The 20,472-nt window shown below is 40.2% G+C and overlaps 1 protein-coding gene across 1 annotated transcript in view; it reads right to left on the reverse strand.

Moving 5' to 3' along the window:
- LOC126075891 (uncharacterized protein C3orf20 homolog) overlaps positions 1-20,472 on the reverse strand; it is a 54,326-nt gene that overhangs the window by 7,391 nt on the left and 26,463 nt on the right. The window contains exon 6 of the mRNA XM_049884110.1: positions 16,673-16,967. Coding sequence (XP_049740067.1) covers positions 16,673-16,967 — 295 coding nt within the window. The remainder of the gene's footprint in view (positions 1-16,672; positions 16,968-20,472) is intronic.

The following is a 20,472-nucleotide window of genomic DNA, read 5'->3' on the forward strand; positions in this document are numbered from 1 at the left end:
CATGACAAAATAATTTTTCTTAGTCAAGATTTGTATTTTTAAAGTAATTTGTCTGTTTGTTTATACCCTGCTTTTTTTTTATCAAAAGAACTTAGGTGGTTTATAGGAAATAACTATAGGATAAGAGAAAAAAAATAGAAATTAAAATACTATAATGAAAAAATTTGAATTTAAACAGATGTTTTAGATCCAAAGGAAGAAATGGATTTCAGATAAGTGACCCATAAGTTCCTATCTTATTGTTATAATTCAGTCTGCAACTTTGCTTTGTACTTTGTACTTGGGCAAAGTGAAAAGAGAAGCCTAGTTGGCCACCAAAAACTCTCATTACCACGGAAGAGGAAACATATCAGATCCTCATGGGAAGCAAAGCTTTTCCTAGCTTCTCATTCAGGGAGAAAATTTTCACACTGGGTTTCATATAGGCCACATCAGGCCTGTAGCAACTAATGTAACACCACTTATAAGAAGCTCAGGACATATTTAGGGCAACATCCTAAAATGCAACTCATTGAAAGCATTTCTCTGAGGGAGGGATGTGTCCAAGCCCTTCAGCTTTCAGATGCTTCAACCTGATCAAGAACCAGACCTGGGCTATCTCAGGGTTCTTTAATGCTTCCCCTGATGCTATCACTGGGTTGAGATGGGGAACTGAACAGGAAGGGTGGGCCCCAGTATGCACACCACCCCCTTCAATCGGTGCAACTTCCGTTGTATCTATGTGTTGGTATTTCGAAAGATGCAATGGTGAAAGGAAAGTTTCCAGACGACTGTTATAATAAAGTTTGAAAATCCTCCTCTGCCAGTGTCCTCCCTCTCTTCCACACAGTATTTAGTACAGTTACCTGTGTGATTATTTAATTAAAACCTGTCTCCTTGCTAGGCTATAAGCTTCAGAGACCATGTGGATTTTGCTCATGTTCACATCCCCAGGCTCATGTACAATATCTGGCACTCAAAATAGTTGTTGAGAGGCGGAGCCAAGATGGCATACTAGGTGGACGCTACCGCGGATCCCTCTTGCAACAAAGACTCAGAAAAACAAGTGAATCGATCACATACATAACAATCTACGAACTCTGAACAACAAACACAGACTTAGAGACGGAGAACGAACAAATACGGGCAGACAGCGATCGTTTTCAGAACCAGGAGCCAGCGGACCAGGCAGGTGACCTTCGGAGCCCGATCTGGGGCAGAGCCCAGGGGGGCAGACGGCACAGACAAGGGGCCCAGCCCTACCCCCTAACTCATCCCGGGAGAGAGCCTAGCCGGTTGGCATGGGCGGCGTAGTGGCGCAGCCGGTGGGAGAAGCACCCGGGAGGCAGTGACTGATCTTGGAGTGGGGAGAGCAGCGTCCCAGCTGGGGAGCCCTTCCACTGGGAGTTTGGCGGGAAGCGGGCATGGCGCGAGAGTGGGGATCAGCTATATTTCCCTAAAGCGACCCCGGGGGCGGGACCAGCTGTTCGTGTGGGCGACGCCCACCCAGTTCGCGCGTGTGGCGCGGCACACCGGAGGGAGAAGTCCCCGGGAGGAAGTGACTGGTCTCGGAGTGGGGAGAGCAGCGTCCCAACCGGGGAGCCGTACCGCTGGGATTTCGGCGAGCGTGGGAGGGGCGTGAGCGCATTCCCCTGAATAGACCCCGGGGGCGGGCCCAGCCGTTTGTGAGGGCGACGCCCACCCAGTTCGCGCGAGCGGAGCGGCGCGCTGGAGGGAGAAGTCCCTGAGAGGAAGTGACTGGTCTTGGAGCAGGGAGAGCAGCATCCCAGCCAGGGAGCCGTCCTGCCGGGATTTTGGCAGACGCGGGCGGAGCGTGAACGCGGGGATCAGCTCTATATTCTGTGGTGCTACACTCCTAGCTCTCTGATCCCTCCCCCACCCTCCCCAGGCGGCTCCATTAACATCCGAATACCCTGAGCCAGAGGGAGAATTCAGATAGCAATCTGACTGCATTTTTTTTTAGCTGATTACCTGGTAAAACTAGTTTCCCAGTGATGGCTCGGAGACAGCAGTCCATATCAAACCACATAAAAGAACAGACCATGACAGCTTCTCCAACCCCCCAAACAAAAGAATCAAAATCTTTCCCAAATGAAGATACAATCCTGGAATTATCAGACACAGAATATAAAAAACTAATTTACAGAATGGTTAAAGACATCACAAATGAAATTAGGCTAACTGCAGAAAAAGCCAAGGAACACACTGATAAAACTGTTGAAGAACTCAAAAAGATTATTCAAGAACATAGTGGAAAAATTAATAAGTTGCAAGAATCCATAGAGAGACAGCATGTAGAAATCCAAAAGATTAACAATAAAATTACAGAATTAGACAACGCAATAGGAAGTCAGAGGAGCAGACTCGAGCAATTAGAATGTAGACTGGGACATCTGGAGGACCAGGGAATCAACACCAACATAGCTGAAAAAAAATCAGATAAAAGAATTTAAAAAAATGAAGAAACCCTAAGAATCATGTGGGACTCTATCAAGAAGGATAACTTGCGAGTGATTGGAGTCCCAGAACAGGGAGGGGGGACAGAAAACACAGAGAAAATAGTTGAAGAACTCCTGACACAAAACTTCCCTGACATCATGAAAGACGAAAGGATATCTATCCAAGATGCTCATCGAACCCCATTTAAGATTGATCCAAAAAGAAAAACACCAAGACATATTATCATCAAACTTGCCAAAAACAAAGACAAACAGAAAATTTTAAAAGCAGCCAGGGAGAAAAGAAAGGTTTCCTTCAAGGGAGAATCAATAAGAATAAGTTCAGACTACTCAGCAGGAACCATGCAGGCAAGAAGGGAATGGGACGACGTATACAGAGCATTGAAGGAGAAAAACTGCCAACCAAGGATCATATATCCAGCAAAACTCTCTCTGAAATATGAAGGAGAAATTAAGATATTTAAAGATAAACACAAGTTTAGAGAATTTGCAAAAACTAAACCAAGACTGCAAGAAATGCTAAAGGAGATTGTTCGGCCTGATGACCAATAATATCAGGTACCAGCACAATACAAGGTCACAAAACAGAACGTCCTGATATCAACGCAACTCAAATAGGGAAAGCACAAAAACAAACAAATTAAGATTAATTCTAATAAATAAATAAATAAACAAAATAATACACATAACAGGGAATCATGGAAATCAATAGATAAACGATCACAATAATCAAAAAGAGGGACTAAATACAGGAGGTATTGAACTGCCAGATGGAGAGTGATACAAGGCGATATAGAACAACACAAGTTAGGTTTTTACTTAGAAAAATAGGGGTAAATAATAAGGTAACCACAAAAAGGAACATCAATTCCATAACTCAAGAAAAAAGCCAAGAAAAACGTAATGACTCAACTAACATAAAGTTAAACATTATGAAAATGAGGATCTCACAATCTACTAAGAAAAACGTCTCAGCACAAAAAAGTATGTGGAAAAATGAAATGGCCAACAACTCACATGAAAAGGCATCAAAATGACAGCACTAAAAACTTCTTTATCTATAATTATGCTGAATGTAAATGCACTAAATGCACCAATAAAGAGACAGAGAGTCACAGACTGGATAAAGAAACACGATCCATCTATATGCTGCCTACAAGAGACACACCTTAGACTTAGAGACACAAACAAACTAAAACTCAAAGGATAGAAAAAAATATATCAAGCAAATAATAAGCAAAAAAGAAGAGGAGTAGCAATATTAATTTCTGACAAAATAGACTTTAGACTTAAATCCGCCACAAAGGATAAAGAAGGACACTATATAATGATAAAAGGGACAATTGATCAGGAAGACATAACCACATTAAATATTTATGCACCCAATGACAGGGCTGCAAGATACATAAATCAAATTTGAACAGAATTGAAAAGCGAGATAGACACCTCCACATTTATAGTAGGAGACTTCAACACACCACTTTTGGAGAAGGACAGGACATCTAGTAAGAAGCTCAATAGAGACACAGAAGACCTACTTACAACAATCAACCAGCTTGACCTCATTGACTTATACAGAACTCTCCACCCAACTGCTGCAAAATATACTTTTTTTCTAGTGCACATGGAACATTCTCTAGAATAGACCACATATTAGGTAATAAAACAAATCTTTGCAGAATCCAAAACATCGAAATAGTACAAAGCATCTTCTCAGACCACAAGGCAATGAAGCTAGAAATCAAAAACAGAAAAACTAGGGAAAAGAAATCAAATACTTGGAAAATGAACAATACCCTCCTGAAAAAAGACTGGGTTATAGAAGACATCAAGGAGGGAATAAGGAAATTCTTAGAAAGCAACGAGAATGAAAATACTTCCTATCAAAACCTCTGGGACACAGCAAAAGCAGTGCTCAGAGGCCAATTTATATCGATAAATGCACACATACAAAAAGAAGAAAGAGCCAAAATCAGACAACTGTCCTGACAACTTGAACAAATAGAAAGTGAGCAACAAAAGAACCCATCAGGCACCAGAAGAAGACAAATAATAAAAATTAGAGCTGAACTAAAGGAATTAGAGAACAGAAAAACAATTGAAAGAATTAACAAAGCCAAAAGCTGGTTCTTTGAAAAAATTAACAAAATTGATAAACCATTGGCTAGACTGACTAAAGAAAAACAGGAAAGAAAACAAATAACCCGAATAAGAAACGAGAAGGACCACATCACAACAGAGCCAAATGAAATTAAAAGAATCATTTCAGATTACTACGAAAAATTGTACTCTAACAAATTTGAAAACCTAGAAGAAATGGATAAATTCTTGGAAAAATACTACCTACCTAAACTAACACATTCAGAAGTAGAACAACTAAATAGACCCATAACAAAAAAAAGAGATTGAAACAGTAATCAAAAAACTTCCAACAAAAAAAAGCCCTGGCCCGGACGGCTTCACTGCAGAGTTCTACCAAACTTTCAGAGAAGAGTTAACACCACTACTTGTGAAGGTATTCCAAAGCATAGAAAATGACGGAATACTACCCAACTCATTCTATGAAGCCACCATCTCCCTGATACCAAAACCAGGTAAAGACATTACAAAAAAAGAAACTTATAGACCTATATCCCTCATGAACATAGATGCAAAAATCCTCAACAAAATTCTAGCCAATAGAATCCAACAACACATCAAAAAAATAATTCACCCTGATCAAGTGGGATTTATATCAGGTATGCAAGGCTGGTTTAATATCAGAAAAACCATTAATGTAATCCATCACATAAATAAAACAAAAGATAAAACCCACATGATCTTATCAATAGATGCAGAAAAGGCATTTGACAAAGTTCAACACCCATTTATGATAAAAACTCTTACCAAAATAGGAATTAAAGGAAAATTCCTCAACATAATAAATTCTATGCAAAGCCAACAGCCAATACCACTCTAAATGGAGAGAACCTGAAAGCATTTCCCTTGAGAACGGGAACCAGACAAGGATGCCCTTTATCACCGCTCTTATTCAACATCGTACTTGAAGTCCTAGCCAGGGCAATTAGGCTAGACAAAGAAATAAAGGGTATCCAGATTGGCAAGGAGGAAGTAAAGCTATCGCTATTTGCAGATGACGTGATCGTATACATGGAAAACCCTAAGGAATCCTCCAGAAAACTACTGAAACTAATAGAAGAGTTTGGAACAGTCTCTGGTTATAAAATAAACATACAAAAATCACTTGGATTCCTCTACATCAACAAAAAGAACACCGAAGAGGAAATAACCAAATCAATACCATTCACAGTAGCCCCCAAGAAGATAAAATACTTAGGAATAAATCTTACCAAGGATGTAAAAGACCTATACAAAGAAAACTATAAAACTCTGCTACAAGAAATTCAAAACGACATACTTAAGTGGAAAAACATACCCTGCTCATGGATAGGAAGACTTAACATAGTAAAAGTGTCTATTCTACCAAAAGCCATCTATACATATAACGCACTTCCAATCCAAATACCAATGTCATATTTGAAGGGGATAGAGAAACAAATCACTAATTTCATATGGAAGGGAAAGAACCCCCAGATAAGTAAAGCATTACTGAAAAAGAAGAAGAAAGTGGGAGGCCTCACTCTACCTGATTTCAGAACCTATTATATAGCTACAGTAGTCAAAACAGCCTGGTACTGGTACAACAGGCACATAGACCAATGCAACAGAATTGAGAACCCAGATATAAATCCATCCATGTATGAGTAGCTGATATTTGACAAAGGACCAGTGTCTGTCAATTGGGGAAATGATAGCCTTTTTAACAAATGGTGCTGGCATAACTGGATATCCATTTGCAAAAGAATGAAACAGGACCCATACCTCACACCATGCACAAAAACTAACTCCAAGTGGATCAAAGACCTAAACATAAAGACTAAAACGATAAAGATCATGGAAAAAAAAATAGGGACAACCCTAGGAGCCCTAATACAGGGCATAAACAGAATACAAAACATTACCAAAAATGATGAAGAGAAACCAGATAACTGGGAGCTCCTAAAAATCAAACACCTATGCTCATCTAAAGACTTCACCAAAAGAGTAAAAAGACCACCTACAGACTGGGAAAGAATATTCAGCTATGACATCTCAGACCAGCACCTGATCTCTAAAATCTACATGATTCTGTCAAAACTCACCCACAAAAAGACAAACAACCCAATCAAAAAGTGGGCAAAGGCTATGAACACACATTTCACTAAAGAAGATATTCAGGCAGCCAACAGACACATGAGAAAATGCTCCCGATCATTAGCCATTACAGAAATGCAAATTAAAACTACGATGAGATTCCATCTCACACCAACTAGACTGGCATTAATCCAAAAAAACACAAAATAATAAATGTTGGAGAGGCTGCGGAGAGATTGGAACTCTCATACACTGCTGGTGGGATTGTAAAATGGTACAACCACTTTGGAAATCTATCTGGCGTTATCTTAAACAGTTAGAAATAGAACTACCATACAACCCAGAAATCCCACTCCTCGGAATATACCCTAGAGATACAAGAGCCTTCACACAAACAGATATATGCACACCCATGTTTATTGCAGCTCTGTTTACAATAGCAAAAAGCTGGAAGCAACCAAGGTGTCCGTCAACGGATGAATGGGTAAATAAATTGTGGTATATTCACACAATGGAATACTACGCATCGATAAAGAACAGTGACGAATCTCTGAAACATTTCATAACATGGAGGAATCTGGAAGGCATTATGCTGAGCGAAATGAGTCAGAGGCAAAAGGACAAATATTGTGTAAGACCTCTATTATAAGATCTTGAGAAATAGGAAAAACGGAGAAGAACACATACTTTTGTGGTTACAAAGAGGGGAGGGAGGGAGGGAGGGAAAGGGTTTTTTATTGATCAATCAGTAGGTAAGAACTGCTTTGGGTGAAGGGAAAGACAACACTCAATACAAGGAAGGTCAGTCTAATTGGACTGGACTAAAAGCAAAGAGGTTTCCGGGATAAAATGAAGGCTTCAAAGGTCAGCGGAGCAGGGGCTGGGGTCTGGGGAACATGGTTTGTCTAAGTCAATGGGCAAAACAATTCTATTATGAAAACATTCTGCATCCCACTTTGAAATGTGGCGTCTGGGGTCCTAAATGCCAACAAGCGGCCATCTAAAATACATCAGTTGGTCTCAACCCACCTGGAGCAAAGGCAAAGGAAGAACACCAAGGTCACACGACAACTAAGAACCCAAGAGACAGAAAGGGCCACATGAACCAGAGACCTACATTATCCTGAGACCAGAAGAACTAGCTGGTGCCCGGCCACAATCGATGTCTGCCCTGTCAGGGAGCATAACAGACAACTCCTGAGGGAGCAGGAGACCAATGGGATACAGACCCCAAATTCTCATAAAAAGACCATACTTAATGGTCTGACTGCGACTAGAGGAATCCCGGTGGCAATGCTCCCCAGACCTTCTGATGGCACAGGACAAGAACCATCCCCGAAGACAACTCATCAGGCATGAAAAGGACTGGTCAGCAGGGGGGAGAGAGATGCTGATGAGTGAGCTAATTAAATCAGGTGGACACTGGAGAGTGTGTTGGCAACTCTTGACTGGAGGGGGGATGGGAAGACAGAGAAAGAGGGAAGACAGCAAAATTGGCACGAAACGAGAGACTGAAAGGGCTGACTCAATACGGGGAGAGGAAGTGGGAGAAGGGAGTAAGATGTATGTAAACTTACATGTGACAGACTGATTGGAATGGTAAATGTTCACTTGAAGCTTAATAAAAATTAATTAAAAAAAAAATAGTTGTTGAATGAATGAGTGAATGAATGAATGGGTTTCTGGCAGGAGTTATGGTAGTTATACAGCAGTTATTTCAAATTTAGTCTCTGGCAAAAACCTAGACTTGAATATTCTTTGTTGAGGCTGAGATCAGACCTTTATACTTTAAAAATAAAAAAGCAGAAATAAGGTTGCCATCCTTTTATGGAAATACAGGGGCTCAACCAAAGCTCTTGGCTGGATAGATGACTATCACACATTCACACAGAGGCGGGTCTGGTGTGAATTAAGCACACAGCCAGAGCTCCCCTCCACTGTCTAGAAATCAAATTAATAGATAGACAAAACTTTTTCAGATGCTTTTTTAGCAGAACAGGAATTCCAGCAAATGTCCAGATAGGCAGTGGAAATGGCCCTGTCCTATCATACCTTGCCTCTGGGCCTGATATACGATCTATACAAGAAAGGCATCATTCATATCTTCCATATATCTAAGAAGTCTGTATACTCTAACAACCAAATCTCTTCTCTGTCGTTAATCGCAGCCCTCAAAGACTCAGAGAATTCATAAAGATCTCAAAGTATAGAACGCTCCCTCTTTTCTCATTAGATCTTTCTTTTGCACAAGACATATCCCACCATTGGTTTGTTCTATTTCTCCAATTCCATTGCACCAACTCTACTCATACAAACTTTGCCAAGAAGGATATATGGACTGGACAGAAAATAAAATTTATGGGCCAACCTCACCCATAAGCACAGATGCACAAATCCCTAACAAAAAGATTACAACCCGTTAAGGAGTTACTTTCATGGAAAAAGTAGGATTTACTTCTGGAATAAAGAGTTAGTATGACAAAAGAAAAACCACTCATCATTCATCTGATTAGAAAAATAACAGAGTAGTTGCAATAAAAACATAGGTGTTGCGTGCCGTCAAGTCAATTTCAACTAATAGTGACCTTATAAGACAGAGTAGAACTGCCCCATTGGGGTTTCCAGGCTGTAATCTTTAGGGGAGCAGCTCGCTAGGTCTTTTCTCACTCCAAGTAGCTGGGTCGGTTTGAACCCACAACCTTCCAGTTAGCAGCTGAGCACTTAACCATTGCACCACCAGGGCTCCTTAAAAATAAAGGTAGAAAGTACCATATGATCCAGCCATTCCACTCTTTGGCATATACCCAAAAGACCTGAAGCAGTGATGCAAACAGACATGTGTACACCAATTGCAGCATTATTCACAACAGACAAAAGATGGAAACAACCGACATGTCCATCAACTGACGAGTGGATAAACAAAATGTGGTATACACATACAATGGAATATTACTCAGCCATAATGAGGAATGAAGTCCTGATGCATGCCACAACATGAAGGAATCTAGAGGACATTATGCTAACCACAACAAGTCAGACCTATAAGTTCTTACTTCTGAGGCGTTGCTGGGTGGGTTTGAACTGCCAACCTTTCAGTTAGGAGTTCAGTGCTTAGCCATTTGTGCCAGGGGCTTCAAGAGATTCTTAGAGGAGGAATAATCAGAGAAAATTTTGGATAATACAAGTCATTTGAATCTGAAAGAATGAGACTGCAAGATACCAAAATACACCTACATAAATGGATAAACATACCATGCTCATGGATGGGAAGACTTAACATTGTGAAAATGTCAAGATTACCCAAACTGATCTATAAATATAATGCAATCGCTATACAAATTTCAACAAAATTCTTTAATGAGATAGAAAAACTTATCACCAACTTTATACAGAAAGGAAAGAGGCCCCGGAGAAGCAAAGCATCATTGAAGAAGAAGAACAAAGTAAGAGGCCTCACACTATCCCACCTCAAAACCTATGATACAGCCATGGTAGTCAAAACAGCCCAGTACTGGTACAACAACAGACATATAGGCCAATGGAACAGAATTGAGAACCCAGAAACAAATCCATTCACCTATGGACAGCTGGTTTTCGACAAAGGGTTGAAGTCCATTAAATGGGGAAGAGAAAGTCTCTTTAACAAATGGTGCTGGCAAAACTGGATATCCATCTGCAGAAAAATGAAACAGGATCCACATGTCACAACATACACAAAAATAATTAAAAATGGATCAAAGACCTAAATGTAAAACCTAAAACTAAAAGACCATGGAAGAAAAAATAGGGACAATGCTAGGAACCGTAATATACAGCATGAACAGAATACCAAACATAACTAAAAATGCTGAAATAGCAGAAGGTAAACTAGATAACTGGCACCTCCTAAAAATTAAACATTTATCCTCTTCAAAAGACTTCTACAAAAGAGTAACAAGAGAACCTACAGACTGGGAAAAAAATTTGGTTACAGCATAGCTAACAAGGGCCTAATCTCTAGAACTTATCGAAAACTTTAATACCTTAACAACAAAAACACAAACAATCCAATTAAAAAATGGGCAAAGGACTAAGATACAACCATTGGTCTTTTCCTGTCCAGAGAAAAGGAGAGTGAAGAAAACCAAAGACATAACGGAGCAATAATTAGTCAAAAGGATTCATGGCCCACACAAACCACAGCCACTACCAGCTGATACCAAAGAAACAGACAGCACCTGGCTACCATTCCTGACCACTCTGACCAGGATCACAATAAAGAGGCCCAGACAGAGTAGGAGAAAAATGTAGAATCAAATCCAAATTCATAAGAAAGGCAAGATTTAATGGTCTGATACAGACTGGAGGAATATCGAAGACTATGGCCCTTAGTCACCCTTCTAACTTGGATCTGAAGCCTCTCCTGGAGATAACTTTTCAGCCAAATAAAAGACAGGCCTATAAAATAGGCAACAACACTCGTGAGGAAAGTGCTCCTTAGAACAATCGACTATAGAGACCAAAAGGGCGACATTTGCCCAAAGGCAAAGATAGAAGACAGAAAGGGGTGGGAAAACCAGACAGGCAGAAACAGGGAAGTCAGGGTGGAAATGAGGAGAGTCCTGACACATTGTGGAGATTGCAATCAATGTCACGGAACACTTTGTGTATAAATTATTGAATGGGAAACTAATTTGCTCTGTAAACTTTCACCTAAAGCACAATTAAAAAAAAAAAAAAGAGTGACATTAGTGAGGCAGAAGAGAGGAAAGTCAGAGGAGAGAGAGCAGGGCCTGTGCTAGAACTTGCAAGCACTTGGCACAACCCGCAGTACAAGGTTGGGGAGGTGATGCTGGAGAAATGGGGCCAGATCACAAAGGCCCTCAAAGCCACACTTGAGTCTTCAACTTGGACTTGACCCAAAGGAAAGTCCTTTGAGGATTTTAGGAAGAAGAGCAATGCAGTTGTTTAGATATTAAAAAGAATGCCCTGCAATGCATAGCAAATATTCAAAGAGCCAGAAGCAGGAAAACCAGTGAGGGAGGCCATTGCAGAAAATCAGGTGGGAGGTGATTCTGAAAGCAGCAGAAGCAATGGGAATAGAAAGGCCAAACAGATTCAAAAAAAAAAAAAGGGAAGGACAGTGGTGGAATCAACAAGATGGTGATGTTGGAGGTAAAGGCTATCATGGAGAAGAGATTTCATGAGCGCCTATTCAGATCAACTAGTAATGCCTATTTGGAGTGCAATCAGAAAAAATAGCTTAGGACCCAGTCTAGTCTCAGTCAAGAAGAATGATAGATTAGCCATGTCTGCCACAGATACAGAATAGGAGAATGTTGGCACATGAACATTAGATACCACTCCTGTTCTCAGGCAAAGAAAGCATAAAAAATGTACTGTGTTTCAAAAAGCGCACACTGTGTGATTCCATGTATATGAGAGCTAGAACAGACAAAACTAGTCTATCATGATAGAAGTCAGAAGAGCAGTTACCTGGGGTGGGGCATGGGTTACTGACAGGGAACGGGCAAGAGGGAGCTTTCTGGAACTTTTCTACATTTTGATCTGGGTGGTGATTGTTGCTGTTGTTGAGTGCTGTCAATCGGTTCTGACTCATAGTGACCCTATGTACAACAGAACAAAATGCTGCCTGGTTGTGCACCATCCTCACAATCTTTGTTATGCTTGAGCCCATCATTGCTACTGTGTCAATCATCTCCTTGAGGGTCTTCCCCTTTTTTGATGACCCTCTGCGAAGCATGATGGGCCTTCTCTGGGGGCCCCCTCCTGATAACATGTCCAAAATATGTGAGATGAAGTCTTGCCATCTTTGCTTCTAAGAAGCATTCTGGCTTTACTTCTTCTGAGACAGATTTGTTTGTTCTTCTGGCTGTCCTTTGTATATTCAATATTCTTCACCAACGCCCTAATTCAAAGGCATAAATTCTTCGGTCTTCTTTATTCGCTCTCCAGCTTTCGCATGCATACGAGGCAACTGAAAACAACATAGTTTGGGTCAGGCGCACCTTAGTCCTTAAAGTGACATCTTTGCTTTGTAACACCTTAAAGGTGTCCTTTGCAGCAGATTTGACCAATGCAATGTGTCGATTTCTTGACTGCTGCTTCCATGGGCATTGATTCTGGATCTCAGGAAAATGAAATCCTCGACAACTTCAATCTTTTCTCCATTTACCATGATGTTGCTTATTGGTCCAGTTGTAAGGATTTCTGTTTTCTTTGTGTTGAGTTGTAATTCATACTGAAGGCCAGTTGTCTTCGATCTTTACCAGAATGTGCTTCAAGTCCTCTTCACTTTCAGCAGGCAAGCATGTATCATTTGCATATCGCAGGTTGTTAACGAATCTTCCTCCAATCCTGACACCACATTCTTCTTCATATAGTCCAGCTCCTTGGACTATATGCTTAGCATACAGATCGAATAGGTACTGTGAAAAGACACAACGCTGACGCACACCTTTCCTGACTTTGAACCACGCAGTACCCTCTTCGTTCTGTTCAAACAACTGCCACTTGGTCTATATACAGGTTTTGCATGAGCACGATTAAATGTTCCGGAATTCCCATTCGTTGCAATGTTATCCATAATTTGTTATGATCCACACAGTCGAATGCCTTTGCACAGTCAATAAAACACAGGTAGACATCTTTCTCGTATTCTGTACTTTCAGCCAAGATCCATCTGACATCAGCAATGATATCTCTTGTTCCACATCCTCTTCTGAATCCAGCTTGAATTTCTGGCAGTTCCCTTTGGTTGTACTGCTGCAACGACTTTTGAATGATTTTCAGCAAAATTTACTTGTGTGTGATATTAATAATATTATTCGATAATTTCCACATTTGGTTGGATCACCTTTCTTTGGAATGGGCACAAATATTAATCTCTTCCAGTTGGTCAGCCAGGTAGCTGTCTTCCAAATTTTCTGGCATAGATGTGTAAGTGCTTCCAGGGCTGCGTTCACTTGTTGAAACATCTCAATTGGTATACTGTCAATTCCTAGAGCCCTGTTTTTCACCAATGCCTTCAGTGCAGCTCGGACTTCTTCTTTCAGCACCATCGGTTCTTAATTGATTCTTGATCCTATGCTACCTCCTCAAATGGCTCAAATGGCTGAACATCAATCAATTCTTTTTGGTACAGTGACTCCATGTATTCCTTCCATCTTCTTTTGATCCCCATAGAATCTTTTAATATTGCAATTCGAGGTTTGCATTTTTCTTCAGTTCTTTCAGCTTGAGAAATGCTTAGCATGTTCTTCCCTTTTGGTTTTCTAACTCTAGGTCTTTGCACATTTCATTAGAATATTTTGTCTTCTCAAGCCGCCCTTTGAAATCTTCTGTTCAGCTCTTTTACTTCATCATTCATTCCTTTCGCTTCAGCTACTCTATGTTCAAGAGCAAGTTCAAGGCATTCAACTATGTGGATCATAACAAATTATGGGTAACATTACGAAGAATGGGAATTTCAGAACACTTAGTTGTGCTCATGCGGAACTTGTACATAGACCAAGAGGCAGTTGTTTGAACAGAACAGGGGAATGCCGAGTGGTTTAAAATCAGGAAATGTGTGCATCAGGGTTGTATCCATTCACCATGTTTATTCAGTCTGACACACCTGTCAGTTTGTTGTACCGTGCTGCCTTGTGTGTTGCTGTAATGCTGGAAGCTATGCCACCAGTATATCAAATACCATCAGGGTCACTGATGGTGGACAGGTTTCAGCAGAGCTTCCAGACTAAGACAAACTAGGAAGAAAGACCTGGTGGTCTGCTTCTGGAAAAAATTAGCCAGTGAAAACCTGATGAATAGCAGGGGAACACTGATATATATGCCAGGAGATGAGCCCCTCAGGTTGGGCACTCAAAATATGACTGGGGAAGAGCTGCCTCCTCAAAGTAGAGTTGACTTTAATGATGTAGATGGAGTCAAGCTTTTGGGGCCTTCGTTTGCTGATGTGGATGGCTCAAAATGAGAAGAAACAGCTGCAAACATCCACTAATCATCAGAGCGTAGAATGTAGGAAGTATGAATCTAGGAAAGTTGGAGGTCGTCAAAAATAAAATGGAATGCATAAACATCGACATCCTAGGCATTGTTGTTGTTAGGTGCCATCAAGTCGGTTCTGACTCATAGAGAACCTGTGTACAACAGAACAAAACACTGCCTGGTCCTGAATCATCCTCACAATCATTGCTGTGCTTGAGCCCATGGTTGCAGCCACGGTGTCAATCCATCTTATGGAGGCTCTTCCTCTTTTTCACTGACCCTCTACTTTACCAAGCATGATGCCCTTCTTCAGGGACTGATCCCTCCTGATAACATGTCCAAAGTATGTGAGACGAAGTCTCGCCATCCTTGTTTCTAAGGAGCGTTCTGGTTGTACTTCTTCTAAGACAGATTTGTTCGTTCTTTTGGCAGTCCATGGTATATTCAATATTCTTAGCCAACATCACAACTTAAAGGCCTCAATTCTTCTTTGGTCTCCTTTATTCACTGTCCAGCTTTCTTATGCATATGAGCCACTGAAAACACCAGGGCTTGGGTCAGGTGCACCTTAGTCTTCAAGATGACATCTTTGCTATTTAACACTTTAAAGAGATATCTTGCAGCCAACAGCCTAGGCATTAGTGAGCTGAAATGGACTGGTATTGGTCATTTTGAACAGGACAATCATATGGTCTACTACACAGGGAATGACAAACTAAAGCGGAATGGTGTTGCATTCACTGTCAAAAAGAACATTTCGAGATCTATCCTGAAATGTCAACGCTGTCAGTGATAGGATAATATCTGTACGCCTACAAGAAAGACCACTTAATATGACTTTATTCAAATTTACACACCAAACACTAAGGTCAAATATGAGGAAATTGAAGATTTTTACCAACTTCCGCAGTCTGAAATTGATCAAACATGCAGTTAGGATGCACTGGTAATTACTGGTAATAGAAACTCGAAAGTTGGAAACAAAGAAGAAGGATTAGTAGTTGGAAAATACCACCTTGGTGATAGAAATGATGCTGGAGACATGATAGAATTTTGCAAGACCAGTGACTTCTTCATTGCAAATACCTTTTTTTTTTAACAGCATAACTGGTGACTATACACGTGGACCTCACTGGATGGAATACACAGGAATCAAATTGACTACATCTGTGGAAAGAAATGATGGAAAAGCTCAATATCGTTAATCAGAACAAGGCCAAGGGTTGGCTGCAGAAGAGACCATCAATTGCTCATATGTAAGTTCAAGTTGAAGCTGAAGAAAATTAGAACAAGTCCATAACAGCCAAAGTATCACCTTGAGTGTGTTCCACCTGAATCTACAAACCATCTCAAGAATAGATTTGATTCATTAAATACTAAGGAGCAAAGACCAGATGAGTTGTGGAAGGACATCATATACGAAGAAAGCGAGAGGTCATTAAAAAGGCAGGGAAGAATGGCCCCTGGACACCCTTTTAACTCAGTACTGAAGTCACTCAAGGTTCACCCTTCAGCCAAAGATTAGACAGGCCCATAAAACAAAATAAGACTAAATGGGCACACCAGCCCAGAGGCAGGGACGAGAAGGCAGGAGGGGACAGGAAAGCTGGTAATGGGGAACCCAAGGTCGAGAAGGGGAGAATGTTGACATGTCGTGGAGTTGGCAACCAATGTCACAAAACAATATATGTATTAATTGCTTGATGAGAAACTAATTGCTCTGTAAACCTTCATCTAAAGTACAATTAAAAAAAAAAAAAAAAAGACAGGAAAGAAAGAAAAGACCAAAATGGATGTCAGAAGAGACTCTGAAATTTGCTCTTGAATGTCGAGTAGCTAAAGTGGGTGATGATTACACAGGTGTAAAATATCCTTAGACATTTGCCCTTTATTATTGAATGTCATATATTTGTAAAAACATGGAAAACAAATTCCTTCTATGATTTTCTGTGTGGCAGAGGAAATACAGTAAGATGAAACATGCAAATAAATGTTATCCCATAATTTGTCTCCATACATATGACACTGACCTGAATGCAAGGCATGTTCCTAGATCTATTCAGCTCCCTATGAATGTGGGCCATTTCTTTTATAGCCTTGTCCTTTTCACTGGGTGAGAACACGCAGACTATGATGATTTGATCCATGGAGGAGAGCCGCTTGTTTATAAGGTAATCATACTCCAGGTCTGTGACTTCAGGGATGCTGAGAGCGCTACATCGGCACGTGAACCCTTCCTTCCCACACAATGTCTTCCTTAGAACCACAGGACAATCCAGCTGGGAGGCAAACCACACATCACTACTTTCAAAGAAAAGAGGAAGCCTAGGAATGAAATGGTTAGAAATCACGTTAAGAACTGAAAAGAAGAAAAGAACATACCTGAATTACAAGTGGCTGTTTTCGTAAAGGAGTCCCTGGGTGGTACAAATGGTTAACACACTCAGCTGCTAACCAAAAATCTGGAGGTTCAAGTCCACCCAGAGGCACCTTGGAAAAGAGGCCTGCCTGGTGGTCTACTTTGGGAAAATCAGCCACTGACAACCCTATGGAGCACAGTTCTACTCTGACATGCATGGGGTTGCCACGAGTCAGAAATAAGCAGCAACTGGTTTGGGTAAAACACTGAATCTAGTACTCTGAGGACCAGTTGATCCAAATGACTGCAAATAATTGACAAAAATGATACTATGTCAATTGCAGTTTAATATATGCAAAAAGAATGCACACAAGGTTGGTCTGTAACATATTTATTTTTATGCCCTCTTACAGATGGGGAAACTGAGGCTCAGGAAATTCAGTAATTTGACCAAAAACATCTAGGTAGCAAATGAGAGCTAGAATTTCAACATATGTGTTGTTTTCCATTATAGTACCGCTATTTCATTACCTACTGAAGACAAGGCATGGTTGTGTGTTGGTTTATATGCCTATTAATAGACTGGATACACCATGTAACCCACTAACCAGAATGGAAATCAGAACGCTAAGCTCAGGCCAGTTATCTGGTCACTTATTTACAATGTGACTGTAAATCTTCTGAATTCTTTGTGCCTCAGTATTTCCATCTGTAATGTAGGGATAAATTCATGCTTCCACAAAACTTTCACAAAGGTTATAGGGCTTACAGAACCAAAACTCATGAATTTTGATTATGCTTAAAGAATTTTCATGAGATGCTAAAATTTATTAAAAAATAAAATATTTTTATAGGTTATTTAAAACAGACATTCCCGGGTAGCTAGAAGAGTATGTTTTATTATTATTAGAATAATGACTGTTGGCTTCTTTACTCAGGTTCAGTTTCTTTATTGTGAACCTGAGAAATTTAGTAAATGTGATGAACACCCAGCTATGTTTTCAGAATCGACTGGAGGGCACTGGGGATGTTTGTTGAAAGAAGCCCTGGTAGTGCAATGGTTAAGTGCTTGGCTGCTAACCAAAAGGTTGGCAGTTTGAAGCCGCTCTGTGGGAGAAAGATATGGCAGTCTGCTCCTGTAAAGATCTATAGCCTTGGAAACCCTAAGGAGCAGTCCTACTCTGTCCTATAGGGTCACTATGTGTAGGAATCGACTTGACAATAGGTTTGTGTTTTTTGGTTTGTTTGTTGAAATCAGTCTTATCTGAGATGTCCTGAAGCCTCGCCTCAGTAGAAACACAGTTCTGAAATGATTATATATTTACTTGTTATAAGAAATATATGCATATAAATATAACACACTATTTCAGCACTTGCCTTAATGCCCCACTAGACCTATTTAAAATGTCTTTTTTTCCCCTTTTTTTGACATACAGTAACAACTGTTTAAAAGGAGTCCTGGTGCAGTGGTTAAGTGCTCAGCTGCTAACCAAAAGGTCAGTGGTTCGAACCAACCAGCTACTATGAAGGAGAAAAGATGTGGCAATCTACTGCTGTAAAGTTTACAGTCTTGGAAATCCTATGAGGCAGTTCTACGCTGTCCTGTAGGGTTGCTATGAGTTGGAACTGACTCTATGGCTATGGTTTTGGTACGGGTTAACCAATGTCTATCAGTGAATTTTGATAGAGGCTGACTTAGAAATGGATATTATTTCATGGAAAGAGAGGCGACTAATTTCAGTAGAATATTGTTTCTCTAAAATGTTCAGAATCTGACCAGTTCTGTATTCATCACAATAAAAGTTTATACAGGCAGTCCTCAGATTATGAACAAGTTTCATTCCTAAATCTGTCTTTAAGCCGAATTTGTAAATAAGTCAGAACAGTTAGATACCGTTTGCATCTAATGTCAGTTGGTCAAATGTTTGTCTTAATATATAGTACATAGTGTACCTTTTTATGGATAAAAAACATCAAAGAAACACTTCCAGATACACCAAAACATCTTCGCATAATAATGCATAATAATAATAATCATAATGTTTTGATGCGTGTTGTAAAGCACTGCCCATTTGTTACTATGAACAATTGCATGTACTTCGAATTTTTAATAGGCTTTATGGGGGGGTGGTTTGTAACTGCAGGCTGTACATAAATTGGACATTAGTAACCCAGGGACTGCCTGTGTATGTTGTGAAATAGTTCACATACTGATAAAAATATAAATAACAAACACTTTTGTACACATCACCCAGCTTTATCAAATCAATATTTTACCACACTTATTTAGATACATATTTTTTCATTATAAATTTCAGATATGACTGAAAGCCTCTAAGGATTCCTCCATGATTTTACTCAACTTTTTACCCTGGTTTTGGTGTATACCATTCTCAAATATATGACTATATCATAATCCATAATCCATCAGGGTTAGGGTTCTTAGTTGCAAGCAACAAAGATGAACTCTGGGTAATTTAAGCCGTCCCACCCCCCCGCAAAAAAAAGGAATTTACTAAAGAACTCAGAAAGTTTTTGAAAGATGAAAGAACCAGGCTTGCAGGCTCCACTGCCAGAGAAAACTCCCCAAATCCTGCTGTAACTTGTTTAACAGCGACATCATAGTCACTGGTGTTGGGCAAACTCCATAGCCTACACTGCTGAGCCTGGTGACCCAGGACGCAGCTGTGAGAACCACAGCCACTGCAGCTTGTGGAAGCCAGGTGGAGCTACTGCTCCCGCCCCACCACCACCACTGGGCGCCTGCCTCTGAGTAGCCTGGGCCCTAGCTGCAGAGGAGACTGGGAAAGTAGCAATCTGGCAATTCTGGCTTCTGTAGTGGAAACGGATTTTGTCTCAGCAGGTAAGGGAGTCCCCAAACACTGGTGTTTCTGATGCTGAATGGACAAAATGAATGCCATTGTCCCCAGCAAACAATTTATACGTTCTTCTATTGATGGACATTTAGGTAGTTTCCAATTTTTTGCTATTGAAAACTGCTGCAATGACATTTTTATTCCTTTCCTAGTATACAGAGTTTCTCTGGAATATATATTTACATCTTTACTAGGTATTTCCAAATTATTCATCAAAGGGTCCATCTGCAACTAATATGTTTTATTAACATTTTCCCCTGTCTATGACTTGTCTTTTCATTTTGTGTATGGTGTCATTTTTTGTATGAAAGATATTTACTTTAATGTACTTAATCCTCTTTCTTATGTCAGTCTTTTTGTGTGTTTTTAAGAATTTATTTTCTAACTCAAGGTGATAAAAATATTTTCCTTATATTTTCTTCTAAGTGTTTTACTATTTGGCTTTTCACATTTAGGTCTTTAGTCTAACTGTAGTTTATGATGGGAGAGAAAGAGCCAGTTGTCTTAATACCATTGACTGAATAATCTATCCTGTCCTCACTGGCTTGTAATGCCACCTCTGTTGTATAGCAAGCTTCTATGTGTGCATGGGTCT

The sequence above is a fragment of the Elephas maximus genome, chromosome 4 (genome assembly GCF_024166365.1).
Source record: "Elephas maximus indicus isolate mEleMax1 chromosome 4, mEleMax1 primary haplotype, whole genome shotgun sequence".
Classification (NCBI taxonomy): Eukaryota; Metazoa; Chordata; class Mammalia; order Proboscidea; family Elephantidae; genus Elephas; species Elephas maximus.